This window comes from Orcinus orca, chromosome 7 (genome assembly GCF_937001465.1).
Source record: "Orcinus orca chromosome 7, mOrcOrc1.1, whole genome shotgun sequence".
Taxonomy (NCBI): domain Eukaryota; kingdom Metazoa; phylum Chordata; class Mammalia; order Artiodactyla; family Delphinidae; genus Orcinus; species Orcinus orca.
In genome coordinates this window covers 88,127,258-88,145,148 of record NC_064565.1, presented here as the reverse complement: position 1 = coordinate 88,145,148, position 17,891 = coordinate 88,127,258, and the positions used below count along the sequence as shown (strand labels likewise).

General features: G+C 35.8%; 1 protein-coding gene across 2 annotated transcripts in view; it reads right to left on the bottom strand.

Annotated features, from left to right (window-relative positions):
• NBEAL1 (neurobeachin like 1) overlaps positions 1-17,891 on the bottom strand; it is a 178,415-nt gene that overhangs the window by 39,682 nt on the left and 120,842 nt on the right. For both annotated transcript variants that reach the window (XM_049712339.1, XM_049712338.1), the window contains 6 exons: positions 14,512-14,660; positions 13,764-13,897; positions 5,370-5,471; positions 3,610-3,705; positions 3,092-3,216; positions 358-498 (listed from right to left, as the gene is read on the bottom strand). In XM_049712339.1, the coding sequence (XP_049568296.1) occupies positions 358-498; positions 3,092-3,216; positions 3,610-3,705; positions 5,370-5,471; positions 13,764-13,897; positions 14,512-14,660 (747 nt within the window). The remainder of the gene's footprint in view (positions 1-357; positions 499-3,091; positions 3,217-3,609; positions 3,706-5,369; positions 5,472-13,763; positions 13,898-14,511; positions 14,661-17,891) is intronic.

Genomic DNA, 17,891 nt, shown 5'->3' with positions numbered 1-17,891 from the left:
GGACTACATAGGCATTGGTTAGGTTTGAATCTCTGGGATACATCTTGGATCAAGGTCTAAATCAGTTCTAACTCTAAATCTCTGGTAGATTCCTAAACCCAGTTGAAAATCACAAAAGTACACTGGATAGCAGTAAAAAGGAATTCACCTTAAAAGTCATTTGTGTAAGTCAGTTTGAGTGACCTGTTCTCAAACAAGTTTGGCTGCTTTTATCTAGGGAGCTAGTATATGAATCGAAATCTAACAGAGGAGAAAAAAAAGATAAGGCCCTGTTATAACAGTACATGACATGAAGGCAAAGAGTTTTCAACACTATCATACAGTCTTAAGAAAATAGCTTATTTACCCAAAACATACCTTCCACTCTGAAGCTGGATGTGGAGGGTGGTGAATGGTTCTGTACGAATAAGATAGTGCATAACCCCAGCAGAATTTGAATAGTGAGTACCATAATGAAATTTATCAATAGTTCCCATAGGATCCTCAAAATTTTCATATCTAAAAAAAGAAACTAAAGTTTTATAACCACAATAGTAAAATTAACTTAGAAAGACATATGTTTGTATTGTATTGCTGAAAACACAGTTTTTAAGAAAGTATGTATTTGTGGGCTTCCCTGGTGGTGCAGTGGTTGAGAGTCCGCCTGCCGATGCAGGGGACATGGGTTCGTGCCCCGGTCTGGGAAGATCGCACATGCCACAGAGCGGCTAGGCCCGTGAGCCATGGTCGCTGAGCCTGCGCGTCCGGAGCCTGTGCTCCGCAACGGGAGAGGCCACAACAGTGAGAGGCCCGCGTACCGCAAAAAAAAAAAAAAAAAAAAAGAAACTATGTATTTGTATCATCATGTCATGTTAATAAATGAAAAAAAATTTATTACTTTTTTCTGAGCAATAAAATAGCACTAATATTGGATTTTTGAACACTTGTATTATGCAATAATATTCACTATAAATTAGAAACCAGAGAGAAACTACCAAAAATGAAGAAATTTAAAATCAGTTACAATTGCACTTCCCAGAGATAATTAACATTAACATTTTGATGAATATGTGTCAATCCTGAATTATGAATTAATATATATTTTAATATAAAAATATATTTTAATGTAAAACCACTATACATTATATATTGTTCACAACTTATTTTTTCATCTAACAATTTTCTGTTAATATCTTACAAAATATGTATAATTGATTCACTTTGCTGTACAGCAGCAACTAACACAACATTGTAAATCAACCACACGACAATAAAAAGTTTTAAAAATCTTACGAAACGACTGAATAGTCTTTTTTTTTTTTTTTGCGGTTCGCGGGCCTCTCGCTGTTGTGGCCCCTCCCGTTGCGGAGCACAGGCTCCAGACGCGCAGGCCCAGCGGCCATGGCTCACGGCCCCAGCCGCTCCGCGGCATGTGGGATCCTTCCTGACCGGGGCATGAACCCGCGTCCCCTGCATCGGCAGGTGGACTCCCAACCACTGCACCACCAGGGAAGCCCTGAATAGTCTATTTTTAACAGGTACACGGTATTTATAAAAATTAGATCTACGAATATACAACAATTTCACTATTTACTTATAGATATTTAGGTTGTTTCTATTTTTCTGCTTATTGTAAGCATGTGATAATTAGACATCCTTTTGTGGCCAAGATAATGGAAAAAAATATAGAAGGTCAGTCAAGAATTGTAAAAATGAATGTCTAATGATCTAAAGGTAAAAGAAGGAGATGTGTATAGCACGGGGAACTATACTCAATATTCTGTGATAACCTATATGAGTAAAGAATCTGAAAAATAATGAATATATGTATAACTGAATCACTTTGCTGTATACCTGAAACTAATACAACATTGTAAATCAACTATACTCTAATAAAATTTTTTTTAAAAAGGTAAAAAAAAAAGGAGATGGTGGAATAGAAGGTCTAAATCAGATTATCAGCAAAGGATATATATAATAATTCTGCAAGAACTATCACTGATCCTGTAATTGTTTTGAATGGTGACATCTGAGTTCGTGGATATAGTATCTAAATAAGAATGAACAGTTTTTTGGAAGCAATAAACATTGAAATTTTTAAGCCAAAATACTAATCAGTTCATCAAGCTAAGGTAAATTTCCTTTTACATAGAAATCATGACTATTCAGGAGAATAAAGAAAGTTTTCGGGTCAAAGTCATTTGTACCTATGCAAAAAAATAAACTGCTGAAATTTAAATTAAATTGTATCTTTGATTATCTATAAAATAAGTTAATTTATATGATCAGTATTTCCTGTGGAACAATGTTAACAGTGTGACTAATGGCAGTAGAGTAATATATACACAGCAAAATTCCATTTAGTACAACAAATATTAAACACTGCAAAAAGTCCTGGAGAAGATCTGCAAACAAAAAGGGGGGAAAAAAATAATGTACCATCAACCCTCAAATAAATCTACAACTAAGTTTGTTTGCAGAATTGCTCTTTGTCTTTATTACTAGAAGTCATAACTGACAAGTCATCCACAAGTTCACACGGAGAAAAAGGAAAATTAAAATTATTTTTTACTGTCAGCAGCTGGCTTTGGATAAAAAGAAAAGTACGAGACATTTACAGGGTGGCTCAAAAATATATAGAACTATAAATATTTCCTTTCCTTATTCAAATATCACTTTCTAAATTTTCACACATTTCACTGTTCTTTATTCACATTATTGGTGAACAACAGGTTAGTATTATTAATTTTATATCCACCAAAATATTATATTAGATGGAATGTTAGATCTGTAGGTTATTAAGTCTAAAATACCTGGGGAGAAAAATTTCAAGAACCTATTACCATTTAGCACATACTTATTACAAGGTGAAAGAAATTCTAAACAATATAAATTTAACTTTGGTAATGAAGGGAAATACACAGACTATAGTTAAGATATTTGAAGGACAACTGATATATTTTCAAGAAAACTTAGTGAAGGAATTACCAGACTCTGATTATCAAAAGTAGTTGTGCATTTAAAAAAAGTAACACTTGGTTGGCCATAGCAGAAATCAATACAAATTCAAACAAGCTGTGGGCATCTTTCAAAAGGGATGAAAAGCACTTACTTTTCTCGCATGGCTTTGGCATTTTTATCATTAACTACCCCAATTGGTTTGGATAGATCTCGAAATACAGATGGGTTATTAAGATCCAACTCGTCTGAAGTATAATCTTGTAAAATCCAGGGGAACTAAAAGAGCCACAATTTACAATTTAGACATTCCTTCCTAGAGAGGCTACCATCTCCATATCTAATATAAATGTTTATCTAAGACAAAAAGGGATAGTCTTTATTTTTTCCCTGTTGCAAATGTTTATTCATCTTTAGTTCAATAACCAGAAGCATTATTTTCTGTAATTCCACTGGAATATTTTCAATGAAGTGAAAGAAAAAGAGTTTTTATTTTTAAAATACTCTTCATATTTACATACTTCTTGAAAATAGCACGGTAGAAATATAAAGAAAGGCAAAATCAGTTTTTATGTCTTTTTAAAAATAAAAATTAGATATCATCCACATATATTTTGTGTATTAGAAAACTGAAAGGTAATTCCATATTTACAAGATTTATATAAAACTCACCACAGGATACTGCGCAAGGTCATTATAGGTTCGTCCTGCCATTGTATTTAATTGAATGAGGTAGTCAAAATTTGATATCTCTCTGTTTACCCATTTCTAGACAGCACAATAAAAGAAAAAATCAAAATTAATCTGTAACTCTTAGAAATCAGTAACTATTACTGACAGTACTAAAATAATCATTTGTTCCCATTATCTCTATCATCTTTTTGATAAAGGAATGAAGCTTTAAAAAATATTTAACAGGGAGGTAAAATCAATATGCTTTTCCTAAATTCACTTCCTCTTAAAAATTGGTCTCTAGAAAAGGAAAACTCCTACACTACAATCTAAAAAGTCTTCTATAAGAATTAAGTCTTTTCTTCAGTTAAAAAATATTTTGTTTGAATATCTTAAAACTTTTTAATTCTAGGACTGCCCAAATTTGAAATTTTTGTCATAAGTTGAAATTTTCATAAGTGTAAATATTAAAAAATCAGTATCTCAATGTACTAAATGATCTACAAATTTTAAATAAACATTATATTAACTATATTCAGAAAACTACTTTTATAGAGCAAAGGTAAATGGGATTTTGCTATAACAGATATAAAAATTTTCTAAAGGAAGACATAAACATTATTTTTTTAATCACCTTACTGTACTTAGACTACTAATTACTCTACACAGTGTAGGCATGCTCAAGCATTTTGCTGACAGATTAATACACCCCTTTAAGTTTACTGTGTGCCTTAAGCAAAGGACATACTTATGGGAAATAGTGAAAAATTAATCTATGTATACAGATTTTATAGAAAGCCCAATTTTAACTGTACTTGAGTGCCAAACTGAGGAAACAGTACTTTAATGAATAAAGTTTATTCCACAGAAAGCAGGAAATATACTCTATTAAATAAAGCTTATTCCATAAACAATAGGAAACAATTGCTGATGGCTTTTGAACAATAGCAACATTTAAAGATTAACACATATGTAGGAGGAAGGAGAGAGCCAGGAGACAAGAGAACCTAATTGGAAAACTACTAAAACCCTAGAGAGCAAAAAACAAGGGCCTTTCTTTGGCTTTGGACAGTGTAAATTCAAGAGATGTTGGGATATATGTGAGGATAAAATACACGAAAGCATTAGCTTTGGCAGATAGAAGGATTGGAGAATTTTTTTTTTTTTTTTTTGCCTTTTTTCCATGGTGTCTTTTGTATTTTCCCATTTTTTTTCTTGTGAACAGATTATTTTTATTATTAAGAAAAAAAATCCTGTGTACTACTTTTTAAAAAGAACACTATTAAAAAAGAAGAATTTAGGGCTTCCCTGGTGGCACAGTGGTTGAGAGTCCACCTGCCGATGCAGGGGACACGGGTTCGTGCCCCGGTCTGGGAAGATCCCACATGCCGCGGAGTAGCTGGGCCCGTGAGCCATGGCCGGCCGCTGAGCCTGCGCGTCCAGAGCCTGTGCTCTGCAACGGGAGAGGCCACAACAGTGAGAAGCCCACGTACCGCAAAAAAAAAAAAAAAAAAATAGAAAAGAAAAAGAAAAAGAATTTATAAGATATGCCCATGAACTGAATGACATGCGAACTGGAGACAGGGCACTGTATGTGTGAGGGAAACAGAATGATTCAAAGATAATTGATAAGATCAATCTGAATGGAAGAAGAGCAGTTGCAGAATCAAAATAAAATAATTGAAAGAAGGAAGTTTTACTTCTAAGCAAAAGTCTGAGATATAAAATGAACAGCAAATCAGTGACTTAAAATTTCCTACCTGTGTCAATCCTGATGCTTTGAATAACTCCTGTGGTGATCTGGTTCCATAACTATTTGGAGAATGAAGTGACAACAGTCTGCTATATACTTTGTTCCTAACCTATTAAAAAAAAAAGCACTTTATGGCTTAAAAATTGATCAAGACAAATGAGGATTATGGCTTTATTAACAGATTTATTGAGATATAATTCATGTTCCATAAAATTCACCCTTTAAAATATACAATTCAGTGGGCTTTTTTTAATATTCACAGAGTTGTGCAACCATTCACATTATCTAACTCTGGAACATTTCCATCATCCTCAAAAGAAACTACATACTCACTAGCCATCACTCCCCAATTTCCACTCCCTCCCATCCCCTAACAACAATTAAACTACTTTCCATCACTATGGATTTGCCAATTCTGAACATTTCATATAAATAGAGGATTGTGGTTTTAACTTCTCTATTTTACAAGGCTTAACGAAATTATGACATGTATTTTTTTTAGAACTTTATAGTATATAATGGAATAATCTTCAGACATTGAATCAAAAAACTACTTCACTTCTAGTTCAAATTTAGTTCTGTCATTTACTAATAATGTTGGCAAATCAATTAATTTACTGAGTCTCATTTGTATATTAAATATAATAATCTCTACCCTTACAGTTTTGTGAATTACTCAGGTTTATGCAAATGTAAAGAAATAAAATTAATCTTTGAACTTCAGTTTCCTCATCTATAAAAAAAGGAATGGAATTTGCCATATCTAATCTGAATGTTGTTATGAAGTTTAGATACCACATACAAATGTGCTTTTAAAACTATTTACAGATTAGGAACCAAGATGGCAGAGGAGAAGGACATGCTCTCACTCCCTCTTGTGAGAACACCAGAATCACAACTAGCTGCTGGACAGTCATCGACAGGAAGACACTGGAACTCACCAAAAAATATACCCCACATCCAAAGACAAAGGAGAAGCCACAATGAGACAGTAGGAAGGGTGCAATCACAGTAAAATCAAATCCCATAACTGCTGGGTGCGTGACTCACAGACTGGAGAACACTTATACCACAGAAGGCCACCCATTGGAGTAAAGGTTCTGAGCCCCAAGTCAGGTTCCCAACTTGGGGGTCCGGCAACGGGAGGAGGAATTCCAAGAGAATCAGACTTTGAAGGATAGTGGGATTTGATGGCAGGACTTCGACAGGACTGGGAGAAAGAGACTCCACTCTTGGAGGGCACACACAAAGTAGTGTGCGCATCGGGACCCAGGGGAAGGAGCAGTGACCTCAGGGGAGACTTAACCAGACCTACCTGCTAGTGTTGGACAGTCTCCTACAGAGGCAGGGGGTGCCTGTGGCTCACCATGGGGACAAGGACACTGGCAACAGAAGTTCTGGGAAGTATTCCTTGGCGTGAGCCCTCCCAGAGTCCGCCATTAGCCCCAGCAAAGAGCCCAGTAGGCTCCAGTGTTGGGTTGCCTCAGGCCAAACAACCAACGGGGAAGGGGGGGGAGAACGCAGCCCCACCCATCAGCAGTCAAGCAGATTAAAGTTTTCCTGAGCTCTGCCCACCAGAGCAACAGTCAGCTCTACCCACCACCAGTCCCTCCCATCAGGGAACTTGCACAAGCCTCTGAGATAGCCTCATCCACCAGAGGGCAGACAGCAGAAGAAGAACTACAATCCTGCAGCCTGTGGAACAAAAGCCACATTCACAGAAAGACAGACAAGATGAAAAGGCAGAGGGCTATGTACCAGATGAAGGAACAAGATAAAACCCCAGAAAAACAACTAAATGAAGTGGAGATAGGCAACCTTCCAGAAAAAGAATTCAGAACAATGATAGTGAAGATGATCCAGGACCTTGGAAAAAGAATGGAGGCAAAGATAGAGAAGATGCAAGAAATGTTTAACAAAGACCTGGAAGAATTCAAGAACAAACAGAGATGAACAATGCAATACCTGAAATGAAAACTACACTAGAAGGAATTAATAGCAGAATAACCGAGGCAAAAGAACGGATAAGTGATCTGGAAGACAGAATGGTGGAATTCACTGCTGCGGAACAGAAAAAAGAAAAAACAATGAAAAGAAATGAAGACACCCTAAGAGACCTCTGGGACAACATTAAACACAACAACATTCTGATTATAGGGGTACCAGAAGGAAAAGAGAGAGAGAAAGGACCAGAGAAAATATTTAAAGACATTATAGTCAAAAACTTCCCTAACATGGGAAAGGAAATAGCCACCCAAGTCCAGGAAGCACAGAGAGTCCCATACAGGATAAACCCAAGGAGAAACACGCCGAGAGACACAGTAATCAAACTAGCAAAAATTAAAGACAAAGAAAAATTACTGAAAGCAGCAAGGGAAAAATGACAACATAAGGGAAACTCCCATAAGGTTAACAGCTGATTTCTCAGCACAAACTCTACAAGCCAGAAGAGAGTGGCATGATATACTTAAAGTGATGAACAGAAAGAACCTACAACCAAGATTACTCTACCCGGCAAGGATCTCATTCAGATTTGATGGAGAAATTAAAACCTTTACAGACAAGCAAAAGCTAAGAGAATTCAGCACCACCAAACCAGCTCTACAACAAATGCTAAAGAAACTTCTCTAAGTGGGAAACACAAGAGAAGAAAAGGACCTACAAAAACAAACCCAGAACAATTAAGAAAATGATCATAGGAACATACACATGGATAATTACCTTAAACGTGAATGGATTAAATGCTCCAACGAAAAGACACAGACTGGCTGAATGGATACAAAAACAAGACCCATCTATATGCTGTCTACAAGAGACCCACTTCAGACTTAGGGACACCTACAGACTGAAAGTGAGGGGATGGAAAAAGATATTCCATGCAAATGAAAATCAAAAGAAAGCTGGAGTAGCAATACTCATATCAGATAAAATAGACTTTAAAATAAAGAATGTTACAAGAGACAAGGAAGGACACTACATAATGATCAAGGGATCAATCCAAGAAGAAGATATAACAATTATAAATATATATGCACCCAACACAGGAGCACCTCAATACATAAGGCAACTGCTAACAGCTATAAAACAGGAAATCGACAGTAACACATTAATAGTGGGGGACTTTAACACATCACTATACCAATGCACAGATCATCCAAAATGAAAATAAATAAGGAAACACAAGCTTTAAATAACACAATAGACCAGACAGATTTAATTGTTATTTATAGGACATTCCATCCAGAAACAGCAGATTACACTTTCTTCTCAAGTGCACACGGAACATTCTCCAGGACAGATCACATCTTGGGTCACAAATCAAGCCACAGTAAATTTAAGAAAACTGAAATCATATCAAGCAATTTTTTGGACCACAACGCTATGAGATGAGAAAAGAATCACAGGGAAAAAAACATAAAAAACACAAACACATGGAGGCTAAACAATACGTTACTAAATAACGAAGAGATCACTGAAGAAATCAAAGAGGAAATCATACAATACCTACAGACAAATGGCAATGAAAACACGACGATGCAAAACCTATGGGATGCAGCAAAAGCAGTTCTAAGAGGGAAGTTTATAGCTATATAAGCCTACCTCAAGAAACAAGAAAAATCTCAAATAAACAATCTAACCTTACACCTGAAGGAAATAGAGAAAGATGAACAAACAAAACCCAAAGTTAGCAGAAGGAAAGAAGTCATAAAGATCAGAGCAGAAATAAATGAAATAGAAACAAAGAAAACAATAGCAAAGATCAATAAAACTAAAAGCTGGTTCTTTGAGAAGATAAACAAAATTGATAAACCATTAGGCAGACTCATCAAGAAAAAGAGGCAGAGGACTCAAATCAATAAAATTAGAAATGAAATAGGAGAAGTTACAACAGACACCACAGAAATACAAAGCATCCTAAGAGACTACTATAAGCAACTCTATGCCAATAAAATGGACAACCTGGAAGAAATGGACAAATTCTTAGAAAGGTATAACCTTCCAAGACTGAACCAGGAAGAAATAGAAAATATGAACAGACCAATCACAAGTAATGAAATTGAAACTGTGATTAAAAATCTCCCAAGAAACAAGAGTCCAGGACCAGATGGCTTCACAGGTGAATTCTCTCAAACATTTAGAGAAGAGTTAACACCTATCCTTCTCAAACTCATCCAAAAAATTGCTGAGGAAGGAACACTCCCAAACCCATTCTATGAGGCCATCATCACCCTGATACAAAACCAGACAAAGATACCACAAAAAAAGAAAATTACAGACCAATATCACTGATGCATATACATGCAAAAATCATCAAGAAAATACTAGCAAACTGAATCCAACAACATATTAAAAGGATCAGACACCATGATCAAGTGGGATTTATCCCAGGGATGCAAGGATTCTTCAGTATACATAAATCAATCAATGTGGTAAACCATATTAACAAACTGAGGAATAAAAACCATATGATCATCTCAATTGATGCAGAAAAAGCTTTTGACAAAATTCAACACCCATTTATGATAAAAACTCTCCAGAAATGGGCATAGAGGGAACCTACCTCAACAGAATAAAGGCCATATACGACAAACCCACAGAAAACATCATTCTCAATGGTGAAAAACGGAAAGCATTTCCTCTAAGATCAGGAACAAGACAAGGATGTCCCCTATCACCACTATTATTCAACATAGTTTTGGAAGTCCTAGCCACAGCAATCAGAGAAGAAAAAGAAATGAAAGGAATCCAAATTGGAAAAGAAGAAGTAAAATGTCACTGTTTGCAGGTGACATGATACTATACATAGAGAATCCTAAAGATGCCACCAGAAAACTACTAGAGCTAACCAATGAATCTGGTAAAGTTGCAGGATACAAAATTAATGCACAGAAATCTCTTGCATTCCTATACACTAATGATGAAAAATCTGAAAGAGAAATTAAGGAAACACTCTCATTTACCATTGCAACAAAAAGAATAAAATATCTAGGAATAAACCTACCTAAAGACACAAAAGACCTGGATGCAGAAAACTATAAGACACTGATGAAAGAAATTAAAGATGATGCCAACAGATGGAGAGATATACCATGTTCTTGGATTGGAAGAATCAATATTGTGAAAATGACTATACCACCCAAAGCAATCTACAGATTCAATGCAATCCCTATCAAATTACCAATGGCATTTTTGATGGAACTAGAACAAAAAATCTTAAAATTTGTATGGAGACACAAAAGACCCCGAATAGCCAAAGCAGTCTTGAGGGGAAAAAACGGAGCTGGAGGAATCAGACTCCCTGACTTCAGACTATACTACAAAATTACAGTAATCAAGAAAATATGGTACTGGCACAAGAACAGAAACATAGATCAATGGAACACGATAGAAAGCCCAGAGATAAACCCACGTACCTATGATCAACTAATCTATGACAAAGGAGGCAAGGATATACAATGGAGAAAAGACAGTCTCTTCAATAAGTGGTGCTGGGAAAACTGGACAGATACATGTAAAAGAATGAAATTAGAACACTCCCTAACACCATACACAAAAATAAATTCAAAATGGATTCAAGACCTAAATGTAAGACCGGACACTATAAAACTCTTTGAGGAAAACATAGGAAGAACACTCCTTGACATAAATCACAGCAAGATCTTTCTTGATCTACCTTCTAGAGTAATGGAAATAAAAACAAAAATAAACAAATGGGACCTAATGAAACTTAAAAGCTTTTGCACAGCAAAGGAAACCATAAACAAGACGAAAAGACAGCCCTCAGAATGGGAGAAATATTTGCAAATGAATGAACGGACAAAGGATTAATCTCCAAAATATATAAACAGCTCATGCAGCTCAATATGATAAAACCAAACAACGCAATCCAAAAATGGGCAGAAGACCTAAATAGACATTTCTCTAAAGAAGACATACAGATGGCCAAGAGGCACATGAAAAGCTGCTCAACATCACTAATTATTAGAGGAATGCAAATCAAAACTACAATGAGGTATCACCTCAAACCCATTAGGATGGGCATCATCAGAAAATCTACAAACAACAAATGCTGGAGAGGGTGTGGAGAAACGGGAACCCTCTTGCACTGTTGGTGGGAATGTAAATTGATACAACCACTATGGAGAACAGTATGGAGGTTCCTTAAAACACTAAAAATAGAATTACCATATGACCCAACAATATACTGGGCATATACCCAGAGAAAACCATAATTCAAAAAGACCCATGCACCCCAATGTTCATTGTAGCACTATTTACAATAGCCAGGTCATGGAAGCAACCTAAATGCCCATCGACAGATGAACGAATAAAGAAGATGTGGTACATATATACAATGGAATATTACTCAGCCATAAAAAGGAACGAAAGTGTGTCATTTGTAGAGATGTGGATGGATCTAGAGACTGTCATACAGAGTGAAGTAAGTCAGAAAAACAAATATCATATATTAATGCATATATGTGGAACCTAGAAAAATGGTACAGATGAACCGGTTCGCAGGGCAGAAATTGAGACACAGATAGAGAACAAACATATGGACACCAAGGGGGGAAAGCCATGGGGGGGGGGGATGGTGGTGTGATGAATTGGGCGATTGGGATTGACATGTATACACTGATGTGTATAAAATTGATGACTAATAAGGATGTGCTGTATAAAAAAGTAAATAAAATAAAATTACAAAATTTAAAAAAAAAAAAAAAATAAGAGACCAGAGAGCTAGCTCTTTCTCTCTCTCTCATCCTCTCTCTCCTTCTCCCTCTCTGCCCACCATGTAAGGATACAGCATCTGTTAACCAGGAAGAAGGTGTTCACCAAGAACCTGACTGCACTGGAATCCTGCTCTTGAACTTCCAGCTTTCAGTCCAGAACTAAGAGAAATAAGTATTTGTTGTTTAAGACATCCAGTCTATGGTAATTTTGTCATAGCAATCTGGATGAACTGTGTCAGTGCAGTTGACCTCATTTTCCAATTCGATGATCTGTTTTGGGCTTCATTCTATTGATACATGTCATTAGACCTTACAGATCAACCCCTAAGACTCTCCCGTACATATCATCCAGGACACTACTCTCCAGGTCTTACATCACTCTCTGATCATCCTTCTCAGTCTCTCACCAACTCCTTTTCCTTTACCTGCTCCTTAAACTGACGATGGGGTCCACTATCATCTACTCCTTTTCTTGTTCTGTTCTGCTCATGAGGTGATATTATTTTCTGTCATAATTTCATCTGTTACCCATATGCTGATTCCAGATCTATATTTACCACCCTAACGTCTACCTTACACTTATATTTCCAACTGGAGATATTTGTCATTTCTCCCTGGATACCCTTCTAGCATCTTATATCTATCAATAAGAATCGAACTTATTATGCCCCGAATCCACCAAAAGAATGAATAAATGGAACAAAATAAAGACATACCACTAGGCCTAAAAACAAACAAACAAACAAAAAACTATTTACAAAAGCATAGTATTCAACAGGAGTGTGCTTGGTTTACTTACATAAAATAGCTTTCTAAAAAACACATACATTGTATTTTCCTATGGGGGAAAATTTATTTTTAATAGTAAAAAATTATCTTTTTGTAAAAATAGAAAAATGCTCTTTAAATGTCTGAATCAAATCATCTACAAATAAACCTGGAACTCACAAATGAACAGAAACTTAGTTACTGACTATGCTAATCCAGGTCATCTGAGAAGCAAATGCTAAGACAGAATTGAACATGCAGGATTTTATTAGGAGAGATGACAGTGAGAGAAAATGGAGAGAAAGCTAGGCAAGGTGGAGAGAGCTATCAGACTCTGATACAAGTCTGACCTCAAGTATATGACAGAGGGAAGGAAGGCTGGGGGCAAGTAACGGGTCAAAGGTTACAGAGCTAGTGGTGGAATGATCTTCGATCCACGTAACCTGGCTTCAGTGGCAATCTCTTAACCACTTACACTATGTAAGAATTTACTCTATTCCTAGAAAAACATGTTCCATTATTCTTCCTGATTACACAGGCTCCACTATTGTTGAATTGAACCCAACCTAATTTCATAAATCCAGTTATATCATATATATTGCATATTATTTCACAACTGGATACTGTGAGACACCTATTAGCTGACACTCAATATTCTATTGACTTCTTTACCTACCTATATATAAAAACTGAAAACAAATATCCTCCAAACACTTGCACATAAATTCCAACAAAAATGCATATACTGGTTAGTCCCAAAGGTATGTATTTTTTTTTCTCTAATATATATTTTGACTCGATGAAAGAGTAGAGTTGTGAAGTTTCATTACAGCTCACTAGTTGGAAAATAATTTCAAGCTAACAGTCTGGGGCTTCCAGAAAGTTAGCATCTTACATACCTCTTTTTTGAAATTGAGAAAGTAGTTGGATTGGTCAACATGAAAAATCTCAAGGGCTGACCTCCTTAAGTTGTACCGTCGTAGGTGAATCTCTCGAACTTGAGAGTGAGGCCACTTGAAATCAAAGCCTACTCCTGAAAACAGAAACAATCTTGTGACTGGGGTACCACAAAAAGTTACTCATGCTATGCAGAAAATATCTCCTAGTTCCTGACAAAAGTAGCACTATGGAAAAGGAATTCAGTTTCTGTATGATGAAAACCATTTGTTAAATTTATTGGATGTTTAATTTGTTTCTTTTAAGACTATTTTAAAATTCTATAGCTTTTCTACTTCCTTTCCATTGGAATAGAGAATAACTCTGAATATTATATCTTAGAAACAGTTTTCCTTTTCTCTTTATGTTGGCAGCTTAGATTTCAATATCTTTTTATTTTCAGATAAAGGATTAGGTGAAAAGCCTCTAGGAACAAGTGTACATATAAATAAAAGTAAAATTGTATTTTATAACTTCAGTTTATAGCAATCCCCTCTAGCCAAACCTTTTCAAAAACATTAATAAAAAGGAAGCATTCCCTTCAGTACATTGTTGATAATAAATTTAATTCCATACTGACTTTCCATGTCTCCTTTTACATGGCAGACTACAATTCTACAGTCCCACCTTATCGCTTTCTTCTCATTAATGATTGATAAACTGGATACTTAACTATTGAACAACAGAAATTATTCCCCCAGAACTCCTCACCGTCCTCTTTTTCAATGCTGCCATCATAGAAGTAAATGTGTTGAGTAGTGATTTCTAATCTGCCAGGAATTATGGCAATTATTGTAATGAGTTCACAGTCTTCCAACAACACCAATTTTTCTTTTTGATCCTGTTCTTCTTTCTCATTACTGTAAAAACAAAAACCAACCAAACAAACAACATCCAACAATGTATTCTGTGTAAATGGAAAAGAACATCATATTCAAATATGAATCTTGTGTCTGTAAAGTCACTATCCAAGAAAGAGTACTTGAATTTTCTACAAAAACCATTCCACTGCATATTAAACTACTTAAATATGTCCAAATATACTTATTACCCAATAACTAAGTTTCAAAAAACATATGTTTTACATTTCAATTGTATATGACCCATTAAAACGAAATATAGTGAATCTTCAATACTACTGCTAGAGGATGGTTCAAACATGCAGCAATACTGGTCATGTTTTTTAGTTATATTTGGCAGACATGAATTGACGCAGGGAATAAATGAATTGACCCAGGGAATAAATGAATCTGTGAATAAAGCACTGTATCATTAGTGGTGTTTCATAAATAATTATTAGAAGTATTATGATTGATTCTTAAACTGTAGAATGAGATGTTTCAAGAGCAACAAAAGCTAGAGCATCATCATCATAGCATCCCCTGATAGTGTAAATGGAGATAATACTAGGAGCCACTGTTGCCACACCATACTTAAAGTGAAGTCATCTCATATTTGGAGGACTGTTATCAAGTATGCTTTTTGGAGGAAATAACTGGGAACGGACAGTCTTCTGGTGGCCTAGTTGACTTTTAACTGCCAAGTACAGAAATGAGAACTCCTATGACTCATGGTATGTTATTCAAGTATATCCTTCAAGCCAGCTGCTCTCTGGTCCTAGATATTTCACATTTGCCTCATTTCCAGGATAGCAATGACTAAATCTAATTTTGTTTCCAATGGATTTTGATGAGAAGCTCTACAAGTATCACCAACCTAACTGGGAATATTGCAACCATTAAAGCTAAGCTTAAAATAAAAAACTGAAAATGTTTTCCTAAATAGTGAAATTCCAATATTCACAGTGATGAAATAGAGAAAAAAGTGACCTGAGAGAGTAAATAGTCTGAAGGTTATTTCTATTCTATGAAACAAAGAGTTTTGGCTTTTCATTTGAAAATGAATGAGACTGACATCCACTGAATTCACTAGTCCTTGAAGAAAGAAAATAAAATCCCATTAAAAGGCTGACTAAAACAATCTACCAAAACCAAAGACAGCTCTCTAGATAACTACCCCATCCAGTTCCCTGAAAATAATCAAGGACATATTTAAAAATTACTAAAATTATATTAACCAAAAAACCTGCTTATGCCAACAAAGGATATTATTGAACCTGGTCAATTTTTTAATAAATTTATTTATTTATTTATTCATTTATTTTTGGCTGCATTGGGTCTTCACTGCTGTGCATGGGCTTTCTCTAGTTGCGGTGAGTGGAGGCCACTCTTCGTTGCAGTGTGTGGGCTTCCCATTGCGGTGGTTTCTCTTGTTGTGGAGCACAGACTCTAGGTGCGCGGGCTTCAGTAGTTGTGGCACGCGGGTTCAGTACTTGTGGCTCGTGAGCTCTAGAGCGCAGGCTCAGTAGCTGTGGCACACGGGCTTAGCTGCTCCACGTCATGTGGGATCTTCCCAGACCAGGGATCGAACCCGTGTCCCCTGCATTGGCAGGTGGATTCTTAACCACTGCACCACCAGGGAAGTCCCATGAACCTGGTCAATTTATAGTATTAAAATAAGTTCTGAGAAATATTTGCCATGTGTTGTTTATAACCTAAACAAAGTGATGTCCAGAATAAATTATATACTTGAGACTTAGCTACTCATTCTTGGCTGAATGTGAGGCTTTACAATCATAACAAGTAAAAGTCAGGGCAGATATGTAAATCATCAAATTTGAATGCATTCTCTAAACCACATACAGATCCACTGGCAAAGAGTGGCAGTCATACTGATCAAGGGGTTTAAACACAAAAAACAAACTAATCACTGGCTGATCACTAAGCTATGCTGACCCAGGGGCAACCCCTAGTAAGCAAGGCTTTAAAAATAAAACAAAACAAAAACCCAGTAAGTACAGATATCAGTGGCATTCACTGCAGGTAAAACAAACTCCACAGACGTAATCTAGAAAAGTCACTACTAAACAAACAAAAATACAACAACAACAACCAGCATCAAGGGAGGAGATTAGAAACCAAAGTTGGTATAATTTATCTAAAATGTATGGTTTTCACAAAAATTATGAGACATAGGAAGAAACAGGAAAATACGGGCCATAAAATCAAAAGCAGTAAAAAGAAACTGTCTCTGGGGGACCTCAGATGCTCAACTTAGTAGACAAAGCCTTCAAGGTAGCTATCATAAAAATACATGAAAAGAACTAAAGGAAACTATGTTTAAAGAACCAAAGTGCATTACGGCAAAAAAAAAGCCTAGTCAAATAGAGTATTATTGATACAGAGATAGAAATTATATATATATTTTAAAAAGGAACCAAATGAGAAATTCTGAAATTGAAAAGCACAAGGACTCAACAGCATATTTGAACTTGCAGGAGAAAGAAGCAGGGCTCTTGAAGATAGATCAAAAGAAACTGTCCAATCTGAAGAACACAAAGAAAGAAGAATCAAGCAGAATGAAAGAACCTCAAAGGGTCACCATCAAGCAAAACAACATATGTGCAAACGGAGACCCAGAAGGAGAGAACAGAGAAAAAGGGTCAAAATATATTTGAAAAAATAATGCTGGCAACTTCTCAAATATGAAAAAAATTAATCTACACATCCAAGAAGCTCAATGAACTCCAAGCAAGATAAACACAAAGATATCCAAACATGGTCCTAAAGCCAAGGTACTAAAAGCCAAGGACAAAAAGAATAACCTAAAAGCACCAAAATACAGGACACAACAGAAAAGGTTAATAGCACATTTCTCATCAGAAACAAAAGGTAGTGAAAACCGGAAGGTAGTGGAAAGACATATTCAAAATGGTGAAAGGAAAAAACTGTCAATCAAGAATTCTGTATCTGGCAAAACTATCTTCAAAAGAAAAAGCAATGGTGCTGGGGCAAGTAGAATCACATGCAAAAGAATTAATATGGACCCCTACATCACGCCACATACAAAAGTTGACTCAAAATGGATCAAAGACCTAACATAAGAGATAAAATATAAAACTCTTAGAAAAAAATAGATGAAAGGAAATTCATCAAAATTAAAATTTTTTGTACATCGAAAGATACCAACAGAAAGTAAAAAAAAAACAATTCAAGGCTTCCCTGGTGGCACAGTGGTTGAGAGTCCGCCTG